At 41.4% G+C, this 27,678-nt stretch overlaps 1 protein-coding gene across 1 annotated transcript in view; it reads right to left on the bottom strand.

Annotated features, from left to right (window-relative positions):
• prkcab (protein kinase C, alpha, b) overlaps positions 1-27,678 on the bottom strand; it is a 205,619-nt gene that overhangs the window by 17,393 nt on the left and 160,548 nt on the right. Inside the window, exons 5-10 of the mRNA XM_084071166.1 lie at positions 26,683-26,811; positions 8,060-8,216; positions 7,023-7,157; positions 5,011-5,104; positions 1,122-1,265; positions 373-546 (exon numbers count right to left, since the gene is read on the bottom strand). Of these exons, the coding sequence (XP_083927292.1) occupies positions 373-546; positions 1,122-1,265; positions 5,011-5,104; positions 7,023-7,157; positions 8,060-8,216; positions 26,683-26,811 (833 nt within the window). The remainder of the gene's footprint in view (positions 1-372; positions 547-1,121; positions 1,266-5,010; positions 5,105-7,022; positions 7,158-8,059; positions 8,217-26,682; positions 26,812-27,678) is intronic.

Raw genomic sequence — 27,678 nt, 5'->3', positions numbered from 1 at the left:
AGATTTGAGTTACAAATGTTCGCTTAAAAAAAGAAAATCAAAATATTTGCACCAATTCTCACGATAAAAAAAAAAATAGCCCAAAGTATAACATTTGGATTAAACGGGTTTACAATGATTGTGACGCTTTATTAACTAATTTTGCTGGGGGACCCCCTGGCCCAGGATTCAAATATGGGAGACTGTAATTGGTAGTTGGTTGTAGGTCTAACCAATTGCGTCGAGGGCCATTGTTTTGATCCCGCCACTTGGGAGAAAAAAAAATCCTCATGGAAGCACCAGACTCATATCCACACAGTGATATAGTCTGGCTACCCGAGGCTACCCTGGGGTTCCCGGACCCCACTTAGAGAACCAATGCGGTATACATACCACGGTCTGGAAGCATGAGTGTAGCATGGTGAGGAAAGGAGGCTTGTCTCTCTGTGCCAGGACTCTCTTCTCCACCATGGTGCACTCCACGTCGTCGTCCTGGATCACCACGTCCTTCTTCAGGATCTTGATGGCGTACAGCTCCTCTGAGGACTTCATCTCTGCCAGCATCACCTGGGGGCGGGGTGGTGGGGCGAAGGCAGAAGTGAAATCCCCTATATACAGGTACTCTGGCCACAAGGAGATGGTGGTGTCTCAGTGTGCGTGTGTGCGTGCGTGCGTGTACGGCTGGGCTATAGGCATGTTTTTGTTACGTAGATTAGTTTTTTCTTGACCACAATTGTTAATAATGTAAATAAGCATATTGTTGTGACAGATGCCAGGTTCATTGTTTATCCTATAGTTTATTTGAGGCACTCTTTGTTCTCTCTGCACCCTACTCATGTGACTATTTACCCTGTTGTTTATTAACTAGAGTTTATCACAATGCTTGTTACAAAAAAATCCCTTTTTGCAAAAAAGTTGACTTAAAGCACTTTCTGCCTAAGTCATTTTGGAATGTAACAAGCATCCTGATTGCCTTAGGACACAGGCAATTAGGCACAATGGTGCAGCAGTGTTAGGAGAGTAGAGTTAAGCAAAAATGTCAATTTGACCAAAAAGTGAGTTAGGCAATTATGCTATGGGGCTAACGAATTGTAAACTGGTGTCCATGAGCATCATACACGGTTTGCAGTGGGTTTCCTCACCTTGCCGAAGCTGCCCTTCCCCAGCAGGGCCAGGAAGTGGAAGTCGCTGAGACGAACCCGGTCCATGTTCCCTGATGGAGGCACGCTGAAGCGCCGATGGTCCGACGGCGTGATCACCTTCTTCCCGTGGCCGAACTTGGCTTTCTGTGTTGTGACGGGACAGGACACGTACACGACTTAGATACACAGAACAACATTCTAGACCGGAGTCAACGTACACTACTGCTGTATGCAGCCTACATGAGGGCTGGGCGATATTATATCCATATTGATATTGAAATATTCAAAAGAACATAATATTATCGCCCAACCCTGTCCTCTATGGCTTAATACATGGTTTATGGTTTATAACACATCATACATGGTTTAAAAGCTCAGTCCAGCATTCACAAGAAAAGCAAAGCCCATGAGGTGTTTATGAGGTAACATTTCTATCATGAGCTGGTTGCCTCATTCGTAAAAAAATGGATTTGTGCTTAAACTTAAAGGAGAATTTCGCCCCACGTTATTCTTACCTTTATTATGATGTTATGATATCCTAGCACGAGTGGTACAGTACAGAAATTCCATAACGGATCCGCCACTGTTAAAAACCTGCGCCTATGGTTCTTGTTTTAAATCGCATATTTTAAACGTTTTTTTTTCTTTTTTTCTGGAGAGATCACATGTTTACAGTGAGAGAACATTTTGCAACGTGTTATTCTTGAATGTGCTTGAGTGTAAGCCGCGCTTACACTCGTGCCAAAGATTGGCACCTTGACATGAAAATGTATTTGTTTCTGAGCCCTGTTTCTGAGCAAACACTCTATAGCAATGATTACTATTGGAATATAGAGCTTTAAAAATTTTGGGGGAAAAAAATATATATTTACAGAAACCTTTTACAGAATATAGAGCTATTTAACATTTATTTTAACAAAAATAACATTGTTTACACCCCCTACAATGACAGGAAACAGGGTTGCTGTTGCCTGGCTTTGATCTGAGCATTTCAGCTTACCTAAAAACATTACCCAGGAGTTACAAAAGGAGTTAACAACATGGTAGCATACAGACAGTTTAGAATCGCACGTCAAACAGTTTTCATTTCAAAACACATAAAAGATGCAGTTCTGTGCATTTCTACATGAGTGAGCAAACATACACAGCAGTCTGACAGTTGGCACAGTGCTGCCACCATGTGGAGAAATGTGGCATGCACACAGAGGAAGTGTGTCTGTGTACAGCTAAACCACGCACGCACGCACGCACGCACGCACGCACGCACGCACGCACGCACGCACGCACGCACGCACGCACGCACGCACGCACGCACGCACGCACGCACGCACGCACGCACGCACGCACACACACACACACACACACACACACACACACACACACACACACACACACACACACACACACACACACACACACACACACACACACACACACACACACACACACACTACATTATTGTGATATATGCTGTTATTCACACAGAGGTTAAGAGTGCGTCAGTGATTGGTCGTCCATGGCATGCGGTCCTTCTATAGTCCAGACAAGTGACAGACAATAGAGGGCGGGGCTGAAGACCACAGTATAAGCCAATGAGAAGCGGGGTGCCAGACACTCCCAACCATTGACAGTGCATTGATGGTAGCCCTGAAACATGACTGTCATATCAGGACAGACATGGCGCTACTGGTTCCTGGTTTCTTGAAATTTCTACATTTACAACCCGTACATCTACATAAACGTTCAGATTTCAAATATAAAGTGCTTACGGATGTAACAAGTACCCATATCTTCCGTATTGTTCAATAAAAATCATTTTAACTCCGATTGGTGGCCATTTTCTAATAGAGTTATAATGTATTAGAGTGCAGTACACCTCCCAACCGATAGGGTCACGTAGTTGAAAGCATATGGAGAAAATTCGGAGAAACTGGCCACCGATCGGATTAAAATGCTTTTTATTTAACAATACGGAAGATATCATAACAGCAAGGATCCAATCCAATGAGATGTGTGGAGTCAGTAAATCAGTGGTGTAAGCGTGCATGAGTGGAACATGGTGTAGCGCAGGGTGTGTGGATGTAAAGAATAATCACACATAACGGAGGCATGGGGCACAGGCTAGAGCTGAAGAAGACAGCAGTCCTCTCTCCTCTGGATCTCATCACACACTGATCATGGGCTGGGGTTTTATAGACTCCTGGAGGCACCGGGCCCAGGTGCTCTCCAATGAGCCAATTAGCAGGTATGTAGACTGCCTCACCCCGTTCACCTAGGAAGAACAGTATGGGCAGAACAGGCGATCCTATAACTCTCCATGTAAGGGAGTGAGCATGGGCATCACAAGATGTACGGGTTGTACATGTAGAAATGTAAAAAAACAGGAACAAGTAGTGCCATTTGTGACATACGAGCGTCATGTGAACCACGGCTACATGAGGATGGAGACTCCACCAGATGCTTGAGTGCTCTTATCAATTTACTAACAACAACGCTGTGTGTGTGCGTGTGTGTGTGTGTGTGTGTGTGTGTGTGTGTGTGCGTGTGTGTGTGTGTGTGTGTGTGTGTGTGTGTGTGTGTGTGTGTGTGTGTGTGTGTGTGCGTGCAAGGAGTATGTGTGAAAGAAACAGAAAGAAAAGAAAGAAAGAAAGTGAGGCAGAATAATAAATGTGTGTGTGTGCGTGCATGGTTGTGTGTTTTACAGCAGTGGTTCTCAACCAGTGGTCCAGGGACCACCAGTGGTCCTTGAGGGGGTTCCAGGTGGTATATAGATCTTTAACTCTTGAGAGAGTAAAATGAAACCAAATGGACCCTTACGGGTCCATTTGGTTTCATTGTACTCTCTCAAGAGTTAAACTATTGTTAAATATCAGCATTACTTAATTAAAGAATTGTTATTTTGATCAACGTTTGATTGTTATCTCTCCCATTGGTACCAACATCAATACAGCATGGATGGAATTGTGGACAAAATCTTAGTCTTAAGATCTAAGTCTTTGGTCTGAGAATCTAAATCTCATCAAACGGTGGTTCCGTGGCTCAAATGCCGAATGAAAAATGGACCTTGATATGAAAAGGGTTGAAAACCACTGTTTTACAGGGATTCAGACAGTAGAGAGAGAGAGGATAGGACAGGACAGGACAGTGTTGAGCGTATTCAGCGAGTGGTGTGTGTCTGTGTCTCATTGGAACAGACTGTGGAGACTGAGAGCCTTTGTTAGTAAATCTGATTCATTTGTGGAAAACCAGGACCTCCACAAACAATCAATCCTACTGGAGTGAGAGTGAGAGAGCGATGTAGAGAGAGAGAGAGAGAGAGATATAGAGACAGAGAGAGAGACAGACAGAGAGAGAGACAGACAGAGAGAGAGACAGAGAGAGAGCAGACAGATCAGGGCTACCTTGAGATAGTGGATATTTAACTGGCAGGCCTAGAAAGAGAGAGAGAAGAAAGAACTTGTCCGTTAGTCAAGTGGTCGACCGAGTGTGTTCCTTAGAAAAGAGGTTGTGTAGTTATAGGAACAACGTCAGTGTCATGCTCCTATTGTGGAATTAAAATGTTGATCCAGCACCCAGCCTAGCAGGATATAGAAACCTCTTATCTCCATATTCTAACTTGAATGTTATTTTTCCCCCCCCCGTAAATTAACGCCCTACTTGATCATACTACAGCGTCACACAAAAGCAACAAAATTAGCAGATCTACAAGCTTGAAACGCGGCGCGTTTCGAGCACTTTCGAACACTTTTTTCCACTTTTCTTTATGTGCGTGCGTGTTGGTAATGTACATTAGGCGCACCGGGTGCTTGGCATCATTGAGCCGTCATGTCAGTGTAGCAGTAGACACAAAACAAAACCACAATTCCCATGATCCTCCTGTCCTCCTCACCTCAAACTTATGCCGCAGTTCCAGGTTGATGTCGTCCTCTTCAGGGATGGGAACGTTGTAGTACTCCCCTTCCTCCTGGTTCAACAACTTGTACCTGGTAGACAGACAGACAGACAGACAGACAGACAGACAGACAGACAGAGACAGTTCAGTGGAGTGATGTGCAACAGTTTACCAAGTAACACTATACACAATTCAAAGTAGTACGCAGTGGTGGAAAGTAACTAAGTACATTACTATATATCTATATAAGTCAGGCTTAAGTCTAACCTTAACCCCTGAACCCAAACTATATAAGTATATAAGTCAGGCTTAAGTCTAACCTTAACTCCTGAACCCAAACTATATAAGTCAGGCTTAAGTCTAACCTTAACTCCTAAACCCAAACTATATAAGTATATAAATCAGGCTTAAGTCTAGCATTAACCCCTAAACCCAAATTATATAAGTATATAAGTCAGGCTTAAGTCTAACCTCAACTCCTAAACCCAAATGATATAAGTATATAAGTCAGGCCAGACAGCAACGATATCTAATGATCCATTCATTAATATGAGGTTTTGTATAGTATTGTATATTTGTCTGTCATTTAAATGTTTTGATGAATTGAGTACAAAGGACCCCAATGGAAACAAGCCATAGGCTTTCTTGGGTTTAAAATCCTCTTAACAGACCTTGTATTGAACTGTACTTCCCTGCGCTTGTCTCTGCAAACTGTTAATAAAGTATTCAATCAATCAACCAGGCTTAAGTCTAACCTTAATTCTGAATATACATTTTCCTAAGTTTAAGCCTAACTCTAACGACCAGGAAAATAGTCCTCACAATGTCTATGTCTCAAATTCTACTATACTTTTAGTGGGGACATTTGGCACTCACAAGTAGAGTAATGCACGCAAGCATGCTCAAACGCACGCACACGCGCACGCACGCACACACAGCATCACTTAAATGTACCAGCACATTGCCAACCATCTTTATGCCAACGCACATATTAACCTGTCCTCACAGCAGCAGTGAATTGCATGTGGTTCATTTCAAGGTGGCAGCAGGTATGCTAACATGGACGCGGAACAGAGAGACAGAAGGTATGCTAACATGGCGGCGGAACAGAGAGACTTTTAACTTCTGCATGAGTGTGTTTGTTTATCATTGTGAAACAGAGCAGACAGCCATGTGTGTGACAGAGAGAAGTGTTGAGGCAATATGCTGCCAGGGGCCAGAAGACTAGTTTCATGCCAATAGACCACGTTTGTCAATGGATATGGAGACTGTTTTGAAGTAGAGCCAGACCCATATTGCTTTGGCTGATATATGGGCCATTGTTTGACTTTTTTTACGACATCGGCGTCCACAATTCTGAAGCTGATGTGTCCCAACTTTTCACCACTTTTCCTATTTTGGACACGTCATTATAGCAGAAATCTTTCAAAAGTAAAATGAAAGTGTTACGTCTGACTGTGGGTTTTATAAACTAGATTTCCAGGCCGCTACGCAGCCGTCAAATCCAGTCCTATATTGCGCTGATCAGGGTAATGGTCACCGAGTTTCTGGCTTCTAGGGGTCCCTGGAACGAAATATATTGGCGGCTTAATGCATATCATTTTGGGGGTCCTTGACATGAAAAAAAAGTTTGAGAACCACTGATATTATAGAAACATACGTTTTTTTTTTTTTTTAAACTGTTAGGATTTAGAAGACTAGAAATATATATACGTATATTCAAAGATTTGCCCTCGGTGCTACACTATGAGCTTGTATGCCTGCTATTTTTGAATAGCCCAAAGACATCTAAAATGACACAGATGCGTTCCCGGATTGAATGGGTCAATATAGAATAAAATATGAATTAAGAGCATGTGACTAAATAACATTGGATCCATTGGAACACAGAAAATCAAGGGTTTTGGACATTGGATGTTTCCACCCAACAAGCAGACGTTTATAGGACGAGCTAGCGGACTGACTGACCATCCACAGAGGGGGGCCTATAGCCTAGTGAACTGACTGACCATCCACAGTGGGGGGCCTTGAGGAGCTCCGACACCCCGAAGGACATGGAGCCCATGAAGTCGTTCCGGGTGGTCCGGTCCCAGTCCCAGATCTCGATGGACAGACGGCGGTCCTTATCCGACGCCTTCAGCTTACTGTGGACACGCACACGCACACGTGCACACACACACACACACACACACACACACACACACACACACACACACTCACACTCACACTCACACTCACACACACACACACACACACACACACACACACACACACACACACACACACACACACACACACTTCACTAAACCGCATGAACCATAGCATCCTAATTCCAGTTGTAGAAGAAGTAATCACAATTGAATAAAAGTATCAATACTGCAATGTAGAAATACTCTGTTACAAGTTAGAGTCCTGTATTCAAATGTACTTGAGTAAAAGTACAAAAGTATTGGCATCACAATCAACTTACAGTACCAAAAGTTGAAGTATTAATTGTGCAAAATGTCACCATTTCACAAGTATGAAGTAGATCTACAAGCTCACAATGCGTTGCATCGCGATGCATAGATCTCTCATTTCTAAATAGTCAAAATATATACGGCTCAAGAGGTTCATGTATGTTTTGTGGTGATCAACAAAATCGAAGTAATTTCATATAATTGTAGTGGAGTAAAAAGTCAATATTTTCCTCTGAGATGTAGTGGAATAGAAGTAAAAGTGTTGAAAAGTATTTAAAATGCTCAAGTAAAGTAAAATACCTCAAATTTTTACTTAAGTACGGTTGAGTGCATGTACTTTACGTTACTTTGCACACGGGCCTATTCTTATATGACTACCACACAGACATTATCTTGGTCAGTCGCTCTCATGTTTTGGTTTACTTTTTCTGACCACAATGTTAAGAATGTAATTTAGATAGTAAACTACACACACACACACACACACACACACACACACACACACACACACACACACACACACACACACACACACACACACACACACACACACACACACACACACACACTCAGTCACACACACTCACAAAGTGAAGGACTCGTTCCAGGTGGGGTTGAGGGAGGAGCGGATGGTCCTGGTTTTCTGTTTGGTCTCGTTCTTGGGGTCCGGGATGAGCTTGAGTTTCACGTAAGGGTCCGATAAACCGTTGGGGTCCATCGGAATGAGGTTTCTGGCTTCACCAACTGGAGAGAGAGAGAGAAGGTGAGGGGGAAAAGATGCAGTATAAGTCAGTCCTAGACACTTTGGAATACACTGTGATCAGTGTTGATTTTGACAGCAAATTTTGATTTTTTTTTTTAATACAATTCCATTTAGTTTTAGTCATATTTTAGTCATGTGAAATGTTATAGTTTTTGTCTAGTTTTAGTCGATTAAATATAAGTTTTTAGTCGACTAAATCTACAGTTGATTTAGTCGACTAAAATGTGTGTTGGCGGTGCCTTGATGGCGTCGTAATGGCTGATTTTACACTTGGCTGCATGCTGAAAATAGCCAATCTACAAGCCCACAACGCGTCGCAGCGCGACACGTTGTGAGCTTGTAGATCTGCTATTTTCAGAGCGCAACACCCGAGCGCAACCAAACATAAAATGACTCGTCTTTTAGTTCTACTGGATCTCTTCTCCACTAGATCCCTCACTAACATGTTAGTCTAGTTTCTATTTGTTGACAAAATTGTCAATATATTTAGTTTTAGTCATCATAGCTTAGTTTTTATTTTGTTTTTATTTCATTTTCGTCAGTGAAAAAAGGTAGTCGCCGAACATTTTTCGTCATACTGTAGTTTTAGTCGACAAAATCAACACTGCCGTGGCTGCTGTGGTTCGGATTAGCAGTGATTCTCAACCTGTGGGCCTGGGGCCTACTAGTGGGTTGTGAGGTGTCCCCAAATAATTGGCTACAGTAAAGTGAAACCAATCAGCATAGAGACTGCAGGAGTGAATTGAGCCGACAGACCACATGAAGATCTCTAAACATATATTGTTACAGAGCGGGTTAGGGTGCATAACGCATGGGCTCTAATACCAGTCGCCGCCATAGCAACCTTAAACACTGTTGTAACCAAGGCAACCAGTCCATCATCATGTTGTAGCTAATATTGTGATAAACGAGAGAGAGAGAGAGAGAGAGAGAGAGAGAGAGAGAGAGAGAGAGAGAGAGAGAGAGAGAGAGAGAGAGAGAGAGAGAGAGAGAGAGACAGCTGCTACAAGGACACTCTGCTAAGTCCTGACGTCACAGTTATTTTTTATATTGGAATCCACCATAGGCAAATCTTAGATTGCGTCATATAAGAACTGTGTTCCAGAAATAAACAAACCACCATTGTGTCAGGTCTATATGTGACTTGGTGTAGTTTATAATGTTGAGTTACATTTGATAACGTGTTTGGAGAAAAACATAATTACTCTTTGGATAGTTTGTACTTTTCCACCGTCAATTGATGCTTCGTATCCATGCAGTATGAGTAAAATTGCCCGGATCTTTAATGCTTTTTTCCCCCATGCTGAATGAATGAAGTGTATATGTTACAGGGAAATCCAGTGAAATTGAAAAAGGAGCGCTCGTTTTCACCCCCCCTCGCTTCCCCCTTTGTTATCGATTCACTTTGATTGCGACTGGTGACGTTAATCTGTCTATGTAATCAACACACCTGTTTCTAGGCAATTCTGTAGAACCAACACTAGAAGGCAATGCAAGGCACACTAAATCCCCCCCACACACACGCATGCACGCATGCACGCATGCACACTAATTAGAGTGTTGTGGATAGTAACCCATGAAAAGATCTATTCTCCCCCTATCGGTTTACAACTCGGACGGCGCTGAGTCGACTAGCAGACCATCGGCCGGTCGGCGCGGGCACTCGCACAGTGGCGTCAGTTCAGCAAAAGCTATGGTATGGCAGCATGCCATCGCGCGCGCGCGAAATTTTTGTGCGGTTCTGGGCGGGTTGGGTTAGTTTTTTTCCAGTTTCTGGTTACTTTATTTCGGTTTTAGGGTTAGGATTCGGGTTAGGTTAGGGTTATGTTATTTAATTCTTATTTTTGCCTGATTTTCCCGATTTATTATCAAAAAAGTACTTATTTTTTTTTTCTTCCCTGGAGCCAGGGTATGGCAGCTGCAATAGCCTGCCATACCCAATTGACGCCCCTGCACTCGCACCTGGAGGCGCACGGGCGCACCTCCTCGGCCTCAAGGTCTGCTGAGTCGGCGCGCCTCCGTCATGGACAATAACTATTATCACCGTCTCGCGAGTTAAAAATACAGCGTTACTCTGCTCAGTTTGGCTAACCGCTTCATTATCCAACCTGCCATAGAATATTTCTCTCATATTATCCAGTTTATTTTCAGCGCTCCTCCGCCTCGCGCCGAAGCCCCGTGCCTAAAAACGAGCATACCTTTCCAATTTCCCAACGAATGCCAATTTCCCTGTAACATATATATATATTCCTCCTGGGGGGTCCCGAGGCGTGACAAGGCCAGTGTGGAGATATAATCCCCCCCCCCATCTGGTCCTTGATCTGCCAGGGGGGGATTTAACTCTGAGAGTGTACAAATGGAACACAAATGGAACACATCCACTGTACATAAATGAAAACCCATGGTTTGTCGGTGCTTTTTCAGTGGCTCAGGCGCCCCGCACTCTGCATAATTACAGTAAAAAAGTACTCAGACACAGAGAGGAAAGTAGGCTAGCCGCCGCGCTACGCCCGTCCCAGAGACTCGTTAACAAGATGTTTCACAGTCGCTGTGAACCTTCCAGCACAGAAGGGCATTTACACTGAGTGTCTGTTATGAAGAAACTAAATCTAATTATGCACAATGAAACAAGGTAAAAACACACACGCACGCACCCACCCACCCACCCACACACACACACACACACACACACACACACACACACACACACACACACACACACACACACACACACACACACACACACACACACACACACACACACACACACACACACACACACAAATCCAATTATCAAGAGAGTGATAATTACATAATATGTGAGCCAGCAGAGAGAGAGTGTGTGTGTGTGTGTGTGTGTGTGTGTGTGTGTGTGTGTGTGTGTGTGTGTGTGTGTGTGTGTGTGTGTGTGTGTGTGTGTGTGTGTGTGTGTGTGTGTGTGTTGCTGGTTTTACAGATTTGGTCAAATTCTACTGTACACTCTTTGGCACTTCCATACAATGTCCAATAGATGGCAGTGTTGGTCTTTGTTTAAAAATGTAAAGTGTATATTTGTCATTCTTCTTCTGTAGTGTGTGTGCTGTGATGGATGTGTGGATGTCTGTGGATACTCTGCAGGTGTTATGTCTCATGTGAGACACACTGCATCTGCAACTGAGACAATGGCATCATATTTATATTATAAGAAATACATTTACCTTACACCTGTTACAAGTAAAATGCCTGTGTTCAAAATGTTACTAAAAGTACACAAGTATTGGCATCAACATATACTTAAAGTACCAAAAGCAAAAGTACTACAATGTTTGGAAATAGCCGATCTACAAGCTCACAACGCGTCGCGATGCGACGCGTTGTGAGCTTGTAGATCGGCTATTTTCAAATAGCCTATGTATAAAATAGGGCTGAAGTGGTTAATGTATGTTTTATAATATAATAATGTATATCTGCAAAGTAACTAGTAACTCAGGTTTTCAAAGAATTGTAGTGGAGTAAAAGTACAATATTTGCTTCTGAGATGTAGTGGAGTAGAAGTAAAAGTATTTCATATTTGAAATACTGCGGTAAAGTAAAAACACCTCAAAATTGTACTTAAGTACAGTATACTTGAGTAAATGTACTTAGTTACTTTACGACACTGGATTCTGGTTGCAGATGGAGAATTCTAATAAACTGTACATTCTTATTACCTGAGGTATTAGTGCTAATGATGCACATATTAGTTCAAACTACTTAGATGTATTCTTCCTATTTAACATATTTCCAACTTGTTGTCCCTCAGAAAAACACAGATTTCATCATCAACACAAAATGTTTTTTCATCTTCACATTCAAACATAAATATTATAAAATAAAATGTTGTCTGAAACTGATGTAAGGTTTTGACGTCGGTTCGATACGGATATTGCATTTTTAAGGGGCGATATTGCAGATATACCGATATGATGACCGATTATTAATCGTGCACTCCTAATCTGTAAGTGCATGTGCACTAATATTAAAACCACAAAGGTTAGATACACTACAACTCCCCTTCACCCACACGCACGCAAACACACGCACACGTCGTGTAAAACCTTCACTCTCCTGACTATGGCAAGGCATCAGTCATCGTCATGGTGATGATGACATCACCACATCAAAGCAAGTTCAACTGGGCTGTTGAAATACTAATGAGATTCTGTCACACACACACACACACACACACACACACACACACACACACACACACACACACACACACACACACACACACACACACACACACACACACACACACACAGAATGTAAGTTCATCAGTGGCCATCTCATCAAGTCGTTGCTTGGATACAACGAGAGCCTGTGTTTTACACTTTCCTAGCTCGTGAGATAAAACGCGCGCATGCACGTGCGTGCGTGCGTGTGTATGCACGTGTGCGTGCACGTGTGTGTGCGTGTCTGTGCCTGTGCCTGTGCTATATTTAAAAGGTAAACAAGCAGTGTGCAAACATCAAAAAAAAAGCAGAAGCATGGCTGCAGGGTGGCTGGCTTGTCATGTCTGACACAGTCTCTGCCCCCCAGTCAGTCCCCTGTCATTGCAATAAGTGTGCATTACAGTGGTGGAAAGTAGCTTAGTACATTTACTTAAGTACTGTACTTAAGTACAATTTTGAGGTACTTTTACTTTGGAGTATTTCCAATTGTTTATACTTTTACTTCTACTCCACTACATCTAAGAGTCAAATATTATATTTTTACTCCACTACAATTATTTGAAAACTTTAGTTACTAGTTACTTTGTAGATTTATATTACAAAACGGGTTACATATTAGAAAAAAAGGGTTGAAGTGACGCGCTGTGAGCTTGTATATCTGCTATTTTTGAGAACCACTGCTCTAAATCCTAAGAGTTGTCTGAAAAATGTATGTTGCTATAGCCTACTATATGTTATAGCTCAAATCTAATATGACACAGATGCTTTACATAATAATGATTATAATAATGTTAATAAAACAAAATAATCACACATTATGAACTGCTCTCTCGTCTTTTTTTTATTTCTTTAACCCAAAATAACGATCAAAGTTTCGTCCAGCGTACACAGGGCTTCATCGGGTTCTTCCTCGTTAGTTGAGCTTGTTGATTGGTTAATTCCGACGCACAACTAGTATAGCGTACAGAAGTCCTGACGCCACTCATCCCCTGGTTCGTAAGGTAATGTCTCTATGGAGAATAACATTGGGTCATCTTAGAATCGTCTCATATAAGAACTGTGGTCCAAAAATAAACAAACTGTCTCTGCGATATTGTCAGGGAGGAGGTTCTGTATCGTTTATGATAGTCAGTCACTTATATTTGATACAGTCTGTTTCTGGTGAAAATGTAACTAATTCGGCGGAAGTAACATTAGCGTTTTCTCACCGTCAGTTGATGCTTCAGTTCATATCCATAAGAGTCAAACCACCGGGATCATTTGTTTATTTTTGGAACACAGTTCTTATTTGACGTGATATTAAATATGTCTATGGGTATTCAGAACGGGGGTGGAAAAACGCGAACCCGGTAGGATGTGTAAATTACATCAGACTTCGGTGCTCTATACGAATCAGTTATAACTCCAACCCTAACCTATAACCTCTAAATGCCGAATGTCTTTTCTAACCATAGAAACATCCATTCATCTTGTCAGGACCAGGAAAATGGCTCCTCACAATGTGTATTTCTCACATTCTGTACGTGTGTGTGGGGAAATGTGGTGTACGCGCGCACGCACACACACACACACACACACACACACACACACACACACACACACACACACACACACACACACACCACAGTACATCCTCAAAGGTCAGAGCTGTCTATCACTACGACAACAACACAGCCCTGAGCTCTGAGGATGCTTACACAAGATGTCTGTCTGTCTGTCTGTCTGTCTGTCTGTGTACGTGTGCCCGTGTACATGTACGTGTACGCGTGCGTGTGTGTGTGTGTGTGTGTGTGTGCGCGCGCGCGTGCACGTGCGTGCGTATGTTTGTGTGTGTCCTATAATACATATTTGATCCAAATGTAAACAGAAGAAATACATAACACTGCCCAGTCTGAGTATTGACTTTGTTGGGGTGCCAGGTCCTAGAGATCTGTCAGGATCGTTCACAGCCTCCAGAGATATTAAGGCCTTTAACCCCATGCACCCATAGAATGAAAAAAAAACATCAGAGACACAGTTGGCAGAATAAATAGATACATATTCCATGATTTCCTGCTTCACTGCTACGCTGGGAGTCAAATGGTGACTCATATGTTAGTGAAGAGCGCCATCTAGCGTAAGAAACTGAAAACACACACCATGCGTCAAAACATGTCATTGGCGATTAGGTGGACAAAAAAATACTACATATTTTTACTTTTACTAAAAGTATCAATACTGCAATGTAGAAAGCTCGAGCTCAAGCTCACAACGCGACACGTTGTGAGCTTGTAGTGGTCTACACCAAATCTTGTTGCCGAAAATACAGTAGCTGATCTGCAAGCTCTGCAACGCATTGTGGTCAGCCATCTGCATGAAATGTTCCCAGTGTAGAGACACAGAGGGTTCATGTGGTTAATATAATGAATTTCATCATGTGAGCTGAACACTAACCTAACCTACCTAACCTAACCTAGGTTAGGTCCTAACCTAACCTACCCCCCTACCCCCCCCCCCTCTCTCCTTCTCCTTTTGTACATATTTCTCCCCCTTCATACCAGTAACCTGTAAACTGATTGTATGACATTCTATAGTAGTTGTGTATATCTGTCTGTCTCTTATATGTCATCATGATTTGTGTGCATGGGGAACTCATTTGAAACAAGCTCTGTGCTTTTATGAGTCTTCCAGTTTAGTAGACCTTGTATTGTGAATTTGTACTTCCATGTACTGTTGTTCTCATGTCTTACTAAATAAAGTACATCAATCAATCAATCAAACACAGTTCAGAGATCTGAGGCATCGTGGAGCTTCATGGGATTCAAGGTCACGGTGCCAGAGGCTCTGGGACTCTGTCCAGATACTGTATGTGCACATATTACTGTGATTAATGACCACTGGGCTGTGTGTGGGAAGTTACTGTGGGGGTTTGGCTGGACCTCAACATCGGGGCAACAGCCTGGCTTACTGGCTGGCTGGCTGACTGACTGACTGACTGCTGACTGTGAGGTTCAATTCATAAAGGTCTCACAGGTAGTTTGTGGTATTACCTGTGTAGGCCCTATAAAGAGAAGAATGCATTCGCCATCTGTTTTGAATAAGGGGTGTCATGTTTTGCAATGAATTAAGCTTACCTAGACTATTTCTGTTATTAAGGTTTTGTGATTTCTCTCAGACTGTGCAGGGCAGAGGCGTCTAATCTCTGAGGGTAACCGCATACCCTCGGATTAAAACCATTTCTTAATTCCATTTAAAGATGTGTTTACACTATAATTTATAACTAAGGGATAGATGCTAAAAAGCTACAGTCTTGGGACCCAGTTAGCATATCCACAGTTCTGATGTTCACACCTCCGATTTGGAAGACAATTAGCTCCCTGTTGATGGTCCAATTGCTAATGGCTCTTGGTATCAATGTGTCTTCATTAATATTCTCATTAACTCAACAATGAGATCTCCCCCTCAACTCTGTGGTTGATGTAGGTGATCAACTCCATTGTTTAGGTTAGTAATAATATGTGAATAGTTTCAGTTCTGTTGGGCAGTTTAGAAGTTTAACCCCCCTGGATATTTTGTGCTAAGTCTTGCAATCCATTGTTTTTTTCTGACTGACTGACTGACTGACTGTGTCATTGTCTGATGAAGTCCAGACTTCAGTCTTTGACTGGTGAACAACAAATTCACCTGTTGCAGATACATTGTTAAAAAAGGGCTAGGCTATGGAATGTAGTCTATCCTATATCAATGTGTCTGAAATGTGGGTACGTGGCACGTGCACCCCAAGGGGTACGCAGAGCGAAAACGTGAGAGAGAGTGAAAAATGAAAGGAATAAAATCAAATAATTGTAGCCGTATTTGTTATGATAAAACATTGATACTCAGTGGCAAAAAAATGTCAGCCCTTGCACAGGAAACCTGCATGGTTCAAATCCGTGGTAGGAGAGGAGAGATACATAGTGCAGCTTTAACATATTAGTATTGTTTTTTTCATTTTTATGTTGTGCAGAATTCTACCTATAATGACATGCCCCAAAATAGCGAGGCCATGCAGGGCTACAGTGTTTAATGGACACAGTGTGAAAGCTTTAATAATAATAACTAGGTTATGAAATGACTCAGTAAATATGAACAGATTGTCTGCAACAGGAGGTCAGGTGACCTCTGTGGTTAGAAGCTGCTGTAATGGAGAATAAATGGAACCCTCACCTATTAAAACACATATTCAGAACAACCAAAATAAAGCATGTGTGTGTGTGTGTGTGTGTGTGTGTGTAGGGGGGGGGGGGGTGAATGAGAGCAATGGAACGGGAGAGAGAAAGACAGATAAAGAGAGACAGAGACAGAGACAGACAGACAGACAGAAAGAGGGAGAGAGAGGGGAAGACAGACAGACAGACAGACAGAGAGAAGAGAGAGAGAGAGAGAGAGAGAGAGAGAGAGAGAGAGAGAGAGAGAGAGAGAGAGAGAGAGAGAGAGAGAGAGAGAGAGAGAGAGACAGAGACAGAGACAGAGACAGAGACAGAGAGACAGAGAGACAGAGAGAGACAGAGAGAGACAGAGAGACAGAGAGGTAAAGAGCATGATAGCAGAGCATTGACAGATAAGGAGGCTGGTCCAGGTTCATCCCTCTCTCAGCTCCTGTCCACTTAAACATGCTAATGTGAACAGACAACGAGGCCGGTTACCATAACAACACCGTGTCAACACAAACACAGGTTACCGTGTCAACACCGTGTCAACAAACACAAACACCATTCAGCTCAATGTTCATACAGTATATCTGCTACATCTACAGCTGTTAGCTTCCTTCCTGTGGACCATGTGTGTCAGTAAGGTAGGGCAATTGTCACACTCTGACTTAGTGAGGATAGTGTTTGCCGAAAGGCATAGTTTGAAACCACTGGTAAAATAGGAAAACTGCCAAAAATCGCCAGACCGAACCCTCGATGTTGCAGAATGGAAGTGGATTTTATTCACCTTCTTACATCTCAGGAAAATCATGAACAACTAGAAAAAGTGCTCCTCGGAGCACAAGTCTCCGCCAGGTCAGCTAGGTTATTATGGCCTCCTGGTGGCGCTATAATAGGCCAATGTGAAAAGGGTGCCATTTCTTCTTAGGCCTTGCACGGCAATCGGACACTGCATTCATGAGTTGAGGCATTTTGTTCCAAAAATGTGGTTTGCTAAATTAGACCAGCTGGTGGCGCTATAACAGGCCAATGTGAAAAGGGTGGCATTTCTTCCTCGGCCTAGTGGGAATGTGTGTGCAAAATTACACAGAAATCGCACACTGCGTTCATGATTTGAGGAATTTTGTTCAAAACGGACCTATCCTGCAAACTTTAGAAGCCAATGTTAGCCAAGTAGGATAGAATATGAAGTATCGGACACATCCATCGTGATCATGACTATAGAGAGACTGTGTACCGATTTGCGTGATTTTTGAACAGAATCTGAAGGAGTAAGAGCAAAAAATGTGTTTTTCAAAACTCAGCCTCCTGGTGGCGCTCTAAAAGGCATATGTGAAAAATGCACGGCAAAGGTTTTTCCTTGGCCTCTAAGGAGTGTGCATGCAAAGTTGCACGCAGATCGGTGCAGTTATAGCTAAAAACGTGAAGCGGCCTTTTATAGCGCCACCATGAGGCTGATTTGAAAGTTTTCAAGTAACATTTCTTCCTGGGCCAAGTGGGAATGTATGTGGAAAATTGCACGGAAAGTGCATGCTGCGTTCATGATTTGAGGCATTTTGTTCAAAATGAACCAATCCTGCTAACTTTGGAAGCCAATCTTAGCCAATCAGGATAGAATATGGAAAATCGGACAGATCCGTGTTGATCACATGGCTATAGAGATACTTTGTACCGATTTGTGTGTTATTTGGAGAAAATCTGTAGGAGTAACATTAAAAAATGTGTTTTGCAAAAGTCGGCCTCATGGTGGCGCTATGACAGGCTGATCTGAAAAAATGTGGGGCAGAGGTTCTGCTGTGGCATCCAGGGAGTGTGTGTGCAGTTTCACAGCGACCGGGCCAACGGTGGCAGAGATTAGCTGGTCGCAGACAGAAGGACGGACACACACACACACACACACACACACGGACGGACGGACGGAGGGTAAAACATACTCTCTCGCCATGCCTATTGGCCTGGCGGAGACAAAAATAATGACGCACAGCAAACTCTATATACACACTGGACAGATTGGCCCTGGGTCTACTCCTTAACAGACCTTCACTGACTGCCAAGCAGTGGCAGGTCCCCCTACTTATATAGGCTAGGCCATTGGACCGTACCAAAACCTGAATTGAATCCTCAATTTAACCAGTTAATTGTAATGTCCAGAGATATTACAATTCATTTCCACACTATAAAGTGTCACATATTACTCAAAGAATTACCCACATAATCATGATTAATATTAGAGTACCCATCTTCCCACTTTACCAATTTTAAACCAACCCACAGTTGGTATAGTTCAGCATGGGTGGAATGAGCATGCCTGATTGCATGCTCCCTGCACTGGAGTCATTGCAATCAAACAATGAACCATCAAACAATATATCAATACAATCAAACAAATATCATTCTCTGCAACTTAAACAATACAGAATAATTCAATAACACAGGAATTTACTGAAGTCTGTTATATGTATCATCAGTGGCAGGGTGAACTGCCACAGCAATATATCACATTCACCCAAACATTATCTTGGAAATCTTGTCCAAAATGAATTAAGTTAATAGCCCAGTTAGACTCTTCACATACTAGAGTATGTGTGACATAAATGTCAGAGCAGAGTAAAAGTACAAAAGTATTGGTATCAAAATGTACTTAAGGTATCAAAGGTAGAAAGTACTCATTATGCAGAATGTCCCATTTCACAAGTTTTCAAATGTATAAAAAACGTTTGAAAATAGCAGATCTACAAGCTCACAATGCCTCGAGATCGGCTATTTTCAAATGGCCGGAATAATATAGGGCTGAAGTGGTTAATGTACAGTATGTGTAGTAATACAAATCTAAATGTACAAAGTAACGAGTAACTAAAGTTTTCAAATAATTGTACTGTAGTGGAGTAAAAGTACAATATTTGCCTCTGTGATGTAGTGGGGTAGACGGAAAGGTATTGAAAATTGGAAATAGTCCAGAAAAGTAAAAGTACCTCCAAATTGTAATTAAGTACAGTACTTGAGTAAATGTACTCAGTTACTTTACACCACCGACAAGTACATCCCCTGGACATAACGGTAGTATGTCACAGGGACTTTACCCTCCTATGCAACCCTTGAAGCTGAGTGCCAAGCAGGGAGGCATCGGGTCCCATTGTTATAGTCTTTGGAATGACCCGGCCGGGGATCAGAACCCACAACCTCAAAGTCCTCAAGGCGGACATTCTAACCACGAGGCCAGTTCTACTATGGTTACATGACACACACACACACACACACACACACACACACACACACACACACACACACACACACACACACACACACACACACACACACACACACACACACACACACACACACACACACACACACACACACACACACACACACACATTGAGGCAGTATAGAGACTTGGTTCCATTAATGTCTTTTCAATACTGCAATATAAAAATACTATACTATACAAGTAAAAGTGCAGAATTCAAAATGTATTTGAGTAAAAGCACAGAAGTATTGGCATCAAAATGTACTTAAAGTACCAAAAGTAAAAGTACAAAAATGTTTGAAAATAGCCGATCTACAAGCTCACAACGCGTTGCGATGCGACGCGTTGTGAGCTTGTAGATCTGCTATTTTCAAATAGCCTACCTATGTATAGAATAGGGCTTATGGTTAATGTATGCATCATAATATCATCATTTATATCTGAAAAGTAACTAAAGTTTCCAAATAATAGTAGTGGAGTAAAAGTACGATATTTGTAGAAGTAAAAGTATAGGAAATTGGAAATACTCAAGTAAAGTACAAATATCTCAAAATTGTACTTAAGTACAGTACTTAAGTAAATGTACTTAGTTACTTTACACCACTGTCTGTAAGTAGCTTTTTCATCAGATGTACTGGATGAAAAGAAAATAAAAAAAACATGTTTTCTCATCAATCTTTCTCATAAAAGTTAATTCTGATCTGATCAGCACCAATTTAACCCGTTAAGACAGGGAACGCATCCGTGCAGGGCCGGATCTACCATATGGGCACTTTGGGCACGTGCCCAGGGGCACCTGGGCATCAGGGGGCACAAATAACGTTTTTCATTTATTTTTAATATTTTTTTGGAGAAAATGGAAAAAATTAAATACAATAAAAAGATTAAATAAAATAAATGAAAAAAAGTAATCGAAAAAACATGCCCCCCTCACGTATTAGGAGGGCAGGGTGAGTCACCAGAACCAAGGACGGGTGTTTTTGATGAATCTAACATGTTAAAAATGGAGTTTGAAGTTATAATGGGTTTGTATAGGAAGGGGGCGTGTCTGATAAAATGAATATCAAATATCTAAATACTGAATCAAGCAACTTAAAAACGGTCTGGGGGGCTCACAAAGGCCTGAGTAGACGATAAAATTACCCAAAGTTTTTTTGAAAGTGAAATATCCCTTTAAAGAACCAAATAAAAGTACTAAAATGTTTGAACAACGTTATGATCCTGTATATCTGCTTTTTTTCAAATAGCCTATGTATAAAATAGGGCTAAAGTGGTTGATTTATGTTTTATAATATAACAATATACATCTGCAAAGTAACACGTTTTCAAATAATTAGTGGAGTAAAAAGGAAAATATTTTCCTCTGAGATGTAGCATTGAAAATTGTAAATACATACCTCAAAACTGTACTTAAGTACAGCACTTGAGTAAATGTACTTAGTTACTATACAGCAGTGATAGGATGACATCATCCAGTACTTATGCGTACATCCTCCATCACAGCCTGAAACCACTTTAACCCTTTAAGACCTGAAGGCAGATTCTACACAATGCCTTCTACACAGTTGTATGAACAACGTATGTTTCTATATCAGTGGTTCTCAATTCTTTTTTTCATATAAAAGCATTTTAAAACAAGCCTCTTTCTTTTATTGCTAAATGAAACAGATAGAACTCAGAGCAAAACTTTATTTAGAATTATTTATTTTATAGACAGTGGAAGAGATTTGCACACATTTTCCACAATTTTCCACAAAAGAATTGCATATCTACAAGCTCACAGCGCGGCACTCGGTGCCGTGCTGTGAGCTTGTATATCTGCTATTTTTGAATAGCCCAAAGAAATCTAAAACTGACACAGAAGCGTTCCCGGTTTGAATGGGTTAAAGTAATGCAAAGACAATCCTAAACCAGGGTCTCAGACAAGGGAATCTCTTCACTGGTTCTCCCTGGGTTAGTGGAAGTGTTGGTCTGAGGCAGCTCTTCAGTGGCTCTCCCTGGGTTAGTGGAAGTGTTGGTCTGAGGCAGCTCTTCAGTGGTTCTCCCTGGGTTAGTGGAAGTGTTGGTCTGAGGCAGCTCTTCAGTGGTTCTCCCTGGGTTTGTGGAAGTGTTGGTCTGAGGCAGCTCTTCACTGGTTCCCCCTGGGTCTGTGGAAGTCTGAGGCAGCTCTTCAGTGAAGGCTTCCTCCAGCAACTTTAGGATAGAGCTGCGGAATACAGCCTTGAAATCCTGACCCTTGAACACGTACAGCAGCGGGTTCAGGCAGCTGTTGAGAAGTGCCAGGCCAAAAGTTATGGGATACCCGATGATGAGCACATGCTCCAGTGGTTCACTGTGCACAAGCGTATATACAAAATCAATCAGAGACATGATGTGAAAGGGAGCCCAACACAGGAAAAACGCGGTGATAACAGTTGCAATGAGTTTGCTTTTGAGGGGGCGACCTGATTGGCGATTATTGCTGATGACATTGAGAGGGACCACAAATCCCATGAGGAAGCGAGAGATGATCATGAGCCCAAATGTATTGTAGTGTGCAAAGTTCTTGTTGCACAATATGTGCCGTGTGTCCCTATTGACTAAGTAAGGGAAGCTGAAAAACAAGGCCAGCACCCAGACACCCAGACTCGGACGAGACGCCTTATTGACTCTGCGGTGGTTCTGGGCCCACACCGCACATGCACATCTGGCATACATGCTCATGTAGAAAATGGTACTGTTCATTTTGCACATGAATGTCCCAAAAGGCCAGTCCAGAGCTGTTTGAGTGATGGTCAGGGGCAGGAACGCTGTAACGAGGAAGTCGGCCACAGCGAGGTTGAGGTACCAAACGGTGTTGAGGGTTTTCTTCATTTTGAAGCCCGTCACCCAGATGACCACACCGTTCCCCAACACGCCGAGCACAAAGACCAGGCTGTAGACGACGAGCGACACGATCTTCATAATTGTCCTAAAACAACAAAACAATGAAGGTACATGCTTTGTTTTAACAGGCCATGTATTATTATTATTATTATTATTATTATAGTGAAGATATTTGGTGCCAGGGACCCCCATACATGATTTGTAAAATGTGTCAAATACATTTACACCGCTACTGGTAGATCAGCCATGATAGCTTTAGTCTGTGTCGATACTGAGCTGGTAGAAACTGTTTGACTGAAGCCTCATTTATACTTCAATGCACGCCGGTGTCACAAAAAAAAAAAAAAAGAAAACAACAGACCTACGAGGGCTTGTAAATCAGCTATGCTCGGCGCGAGATATATATATATATATATATATATATATATATATATATATATATATATATATATATATATATATATATATATATATATATATATATATACACACACACACATGTGCATGTAGTGGTGGAAAAGTACTCACATTTTTAACTTAAGTGAAAGTATCAATACTGCGATGTAGAAATACTCTGTTACATGCAAAAGTCCGGAATTAAAAATGTACTTCAAAATGTACTTAAAGTACCAAAAGTAAAAATACTCATTATGCAGAATATCCCATTTCACAAGTGTTAATATTTTGAAAATAGCAGATCTACAGGCTCACAACGCGACACGTTGAGAGCTTGTAGATCTGCTATTTTCAAATAGCCGAAGTGTATATACATGTGGTTCATGCATGGTTTCTAATGAAAATACAAATCCACAAAGTAACTAAAGTTTTCAAATAATTGTAATGGAGTAAAAGTACAATATTTGCCTTGTAGTGGAGTACAAGTAAAAGTACTGAAAATTGGAAATACGCAAGTAAAGTAAAAATATAATTTTCAAGAAATGTCTCAGGAGGATTGAGAACAGTGATTTAGAACAAGTGGTTCTCAAATAAATAGCAGACGTACAAGCCCACAGCGCGGCACAAATCTGCTATTTTGGAAATATTTTAGAAAACAATTGAAAGTGTGTGAAAAATGTTTGAATAATTTTGCAAATTTTTAAAACACAAATCTTCTCTTCTGGGGATCCCTGGCACAACAAAACAAATCAGATGGGGGGATCCGTGGCCAAATACATTCATTTTGGGGGGTCCTTGGCAGGAAAAGAATTGAGAGCTACTGATTTAGAAGGCATTTTGTAGAATCGACCTCAGGCCTTAATGGCTTAAATAACTCTATATTCTAGATCAGGGGTCTTCAACAGGGGGTCCGGGACCCTCAGAGTTACTACAGGGGGTCCGCCAAATCTTTGTGTGATATGATTTTTTTTTTTTACCTCAACCACTTGAACCCTAGCATCCCTTTTCTGAGGAGAACTTTAGCCAAAAATAGCAGATCTACAAGCTCACAACGCCTCGCGCTGCGAGGCGTTGTGAGCTTGTAGATCTGCTATTTTTTTGGGTAAAGAGGTATAGGTGTAGAGGGAAAAAAGAGCAGACCAAGAAAACAATTTTTTTTTAATCTGAAACAATTTTATACAATAAAGAGGGGGTCCCTGCTTCATCTGTCCCTCAGCTAGGGGGTCCTTGGCCTGAAAACATTGAAGACCCCTGTTCTAGAATAGCAATCAATGCATGTCTATATGATAAAGACAATAAAATAATAATAACAATAAATAATAATCAAAATCATAAAGATAGCAATCATATAATAGAGAATACTAATAATACTACTACTACTACTACTACTACTAATAATAATAATAATAATAATAATAATAATAATAATAATAATAATAATAATAATAATAATAATAGCAATCATATCATAAAGCCAATCAAATAAAAGCATAGATACCTGTGTCAAAGTGTTGAAGAGAGGTCAGTCAGAGAAGTGTCTTGTTGTTCAAACTGTGGTCTGTGAACACTGAGGAGCTTCTTAAAATACATGTAGGCGTCATATCATTGGGCAACTTCCTTGCAACATTGGTGGTGCAGCGGTGACAGTGGAAACCACGGATAAAAAAGAGAAGTTCAGAGAAACAGCTTCAGATAAAAAAAGGGGAAACTGGTGGAGGTGTAGAAATTAGAACAACTGGGGGAGGGCGAGACTCATTGAAATGGATGAGACGCAGTGGTGTAAAGTAACTAAGTACATTTACTCAAGCACTGTATTTAAGTACAATTTTGAGGCATTTTTTTTTTTACTTTACTGTATTTCCAATTTCCAATACTTTTACTTTTACTCCACTACATCTCAGAGGCTATACTGAGATGTAGATACTTTGCAAAAGGTAAGGTATGACAAAACAACAAAAGCAGAAGTTAACTGGAAACTCAAAAAGAACCGAGAGAGAGAGAGAAAGAGAGAGAGAGATATGTTTGGACTCTCCTGATCTTGGCTATCCTTGTATCATCTGGCTATGGCTATTTACTTACAGTACACCTAGTCGTGTAAAGTAACTAAGTACTTTAGTATTTACTCAAGTACTGTACTTAAGTACAATTTGGAGGTCATTTTACTTTACTGGAGTATTTTCAATTGTGAGAGAGAGAGTGGGGATGGAGGAAATTGAGGAAAAAACGCACACGCACACACACGCGCGCGCACACACACACACACACACACACACACACACAGTGCTTTGACACAGCGGTTATGAAAGTGTTTGTGGGTTGACCGCATTAATGCTGACTTGCACACACTTGTTATTTTTATTGCTTTGTATTTCTCATTTCGCTCTTTTCTTATATATATCAAGATGTCAATATTAGTTTATATATATATAGAAGGATACATGAGGTTCTGTAGTTTTACCTGAAGTTTTCATTTCATTTAGCCTGAAGTAAGAGTTCCTCCCAGCGGACCTCAGTCTCTGACATACTCCTTTAGACATTTTAAATCTACATTTATATTTACTATGGACTCAAAACGTCTTTCCTGAACAGTTCCATTGACAGCAGCGAGCCTCAGTGCTCCCAGGTTATGAATACGAACAAGAACATTAACAACTTCTTCTTTTCTCACTTCCAATTCCACAAATTAAGCAATTACACACCTTCATGAACCTGAAGTAATGGTGTGTGTGTGTGTGTGTGTGTGTGTGTGTGTGTGTGTGGGGGGGGGGGGGGGGGGGTATAGAGAGAGAGACACGTGGGGGTTCAAGGTTTTTCTTTACTTTACAATGTTTCTTTTCCGTTTTCCCTCAATTTACTCTAGTCATTATGCCAATTCACAGTGGAGGAAAAGTGTTTTACTTGAGTACAAGTATCAATACTGCAATGTAGAAATACTCTACTGTTACAAGTAATTTAAATTCAAGGAATTCAAATAAGTACTTGAATAAAAGTATAACATTATCTGCATCAAAATGTACTTCTAGTACCAAACGTAAATTTCAAGTTTTCAAATGTATACAAATCTTTTGAAAATAGCAGATCTACAAGCTCACAATGCGTCGCATCGCGACGCATTGTGAGCTTGTAGATCGGCTATTTTCAAATGGCCGATATATGGCTGAAGTGGTTACTGTATGTTTTGTAATAATAATACAAATCTACAGAGTAACTAGTAGGCTAACTAAAGTTTTCAAATAATTGTAGTGGAGTAAAAGTACAATATTTAACTCTGGGATGTAGTGGAGTAGAAGTAAACATATCGGAAACTGGAAATACTCAAGTCAAGAACGAATACCTCAAAATTGTACTTAAGTACAGTACTTGAGTACACATACTTAGTTACTTTCCACCACTGCCACTTCCCAATCCCCCTGTGTATTCTAGTCTCTTGTCACGGCTGACTCCAGCGACAAACGAGGGGCGGTAAATAATGAACCCTTTGAAAAAAAAAAAAGGTGTTGGGAGGGACACATCGTTGCGGTGCATTGTGTGTGTATTTACAGTAACACAGCAGAAGGGGGCGCTATATGCCACCGACCTGTGACGTGCAGTCTGTCTCCGCTGACCTCTATCTTGAGGAAGATGCGACCCCTTCGCTCCGTGTGGTCCGTCCCACACAGGCTGGGCACGTTGGCCACGCAGGCGTTGTGCACGTTCATGTCGCAGGCTGGAGAACACACACAGAGAACGGAATGCATGTCATTAAATGGTAAATGGTGCATTTATATAGCGCTTTTTATCCATAGCGCTTTACATAGATTGTGCATTACATTCACACACACATTCACACACACACACACACACACACACACACACACACACACACACACACACACACACACACACACACACACACACACACACACACACACACACACATTTAACATCTTTATTTGCGTTCACATTTTAACTTCTTGAACACAAACAATAGTAGATGGACAAACTTGGAAAAAGCTCAACGACAAGTATTTCAGAATACAGATCACGGGTACAAGAAGCATCGCCTCCTCCATATATGGCGACTGCCAATTATCACAGACATTGAACAGAATTTTGCCAATGCCTTAGCTTTTGGCTTGGGCATTCCTGCATTCTGGCGGCCTCTCACAACTGATTTATGGACATTACCGAGGCTTCCAAATACGAACACAAGCAGTTTACATTTGTAACCAAGCTGCATGATAGCATCCTTAAGACGTTGGTACTTAAGCACCTTTGTAAGGAATGCCTCTTCCAGACTGTGATCAAATGTACACACACACACACACACACACACACACACACACACACACACACACACACACACACACACACACACATTTTAACCATTTATTTATGTCCACATAAAGGATAATACATACAGGGACACAAATATTATAGGTGCAGTAGGGTTACATTCACAAAATCATGGTATACGTTTTCATGATACAATAGGCATGTCACTCAGTACTCTACGGGTATAAGTAACAGCGTCTCCGCCATATATGGCGACTGCCAATTATAGCAGAGATAGCACAATACTTTGCCAGCCTTT

The sequence above is a fragment of the Gymnoscopelus microlampas genome (genome assembly GCF_963454915.1).
Source record: "Gymnoscopelus microlampas genome assembly, chromosome: 11".
In the NCBI taxonomy this organism is placed as follows: Eukaryota; Metazoa; Chordata; class Actinopteri; order Myctophiformes; family Myctophidae; genus Gymnoscopelus; species Gymnoscopelus microlampas.
The sequence above is the reverse complement of the archived record's forward strand: the minus strand, read 5'-3'. Positions and strand labels throughout refer to the sequence as shown.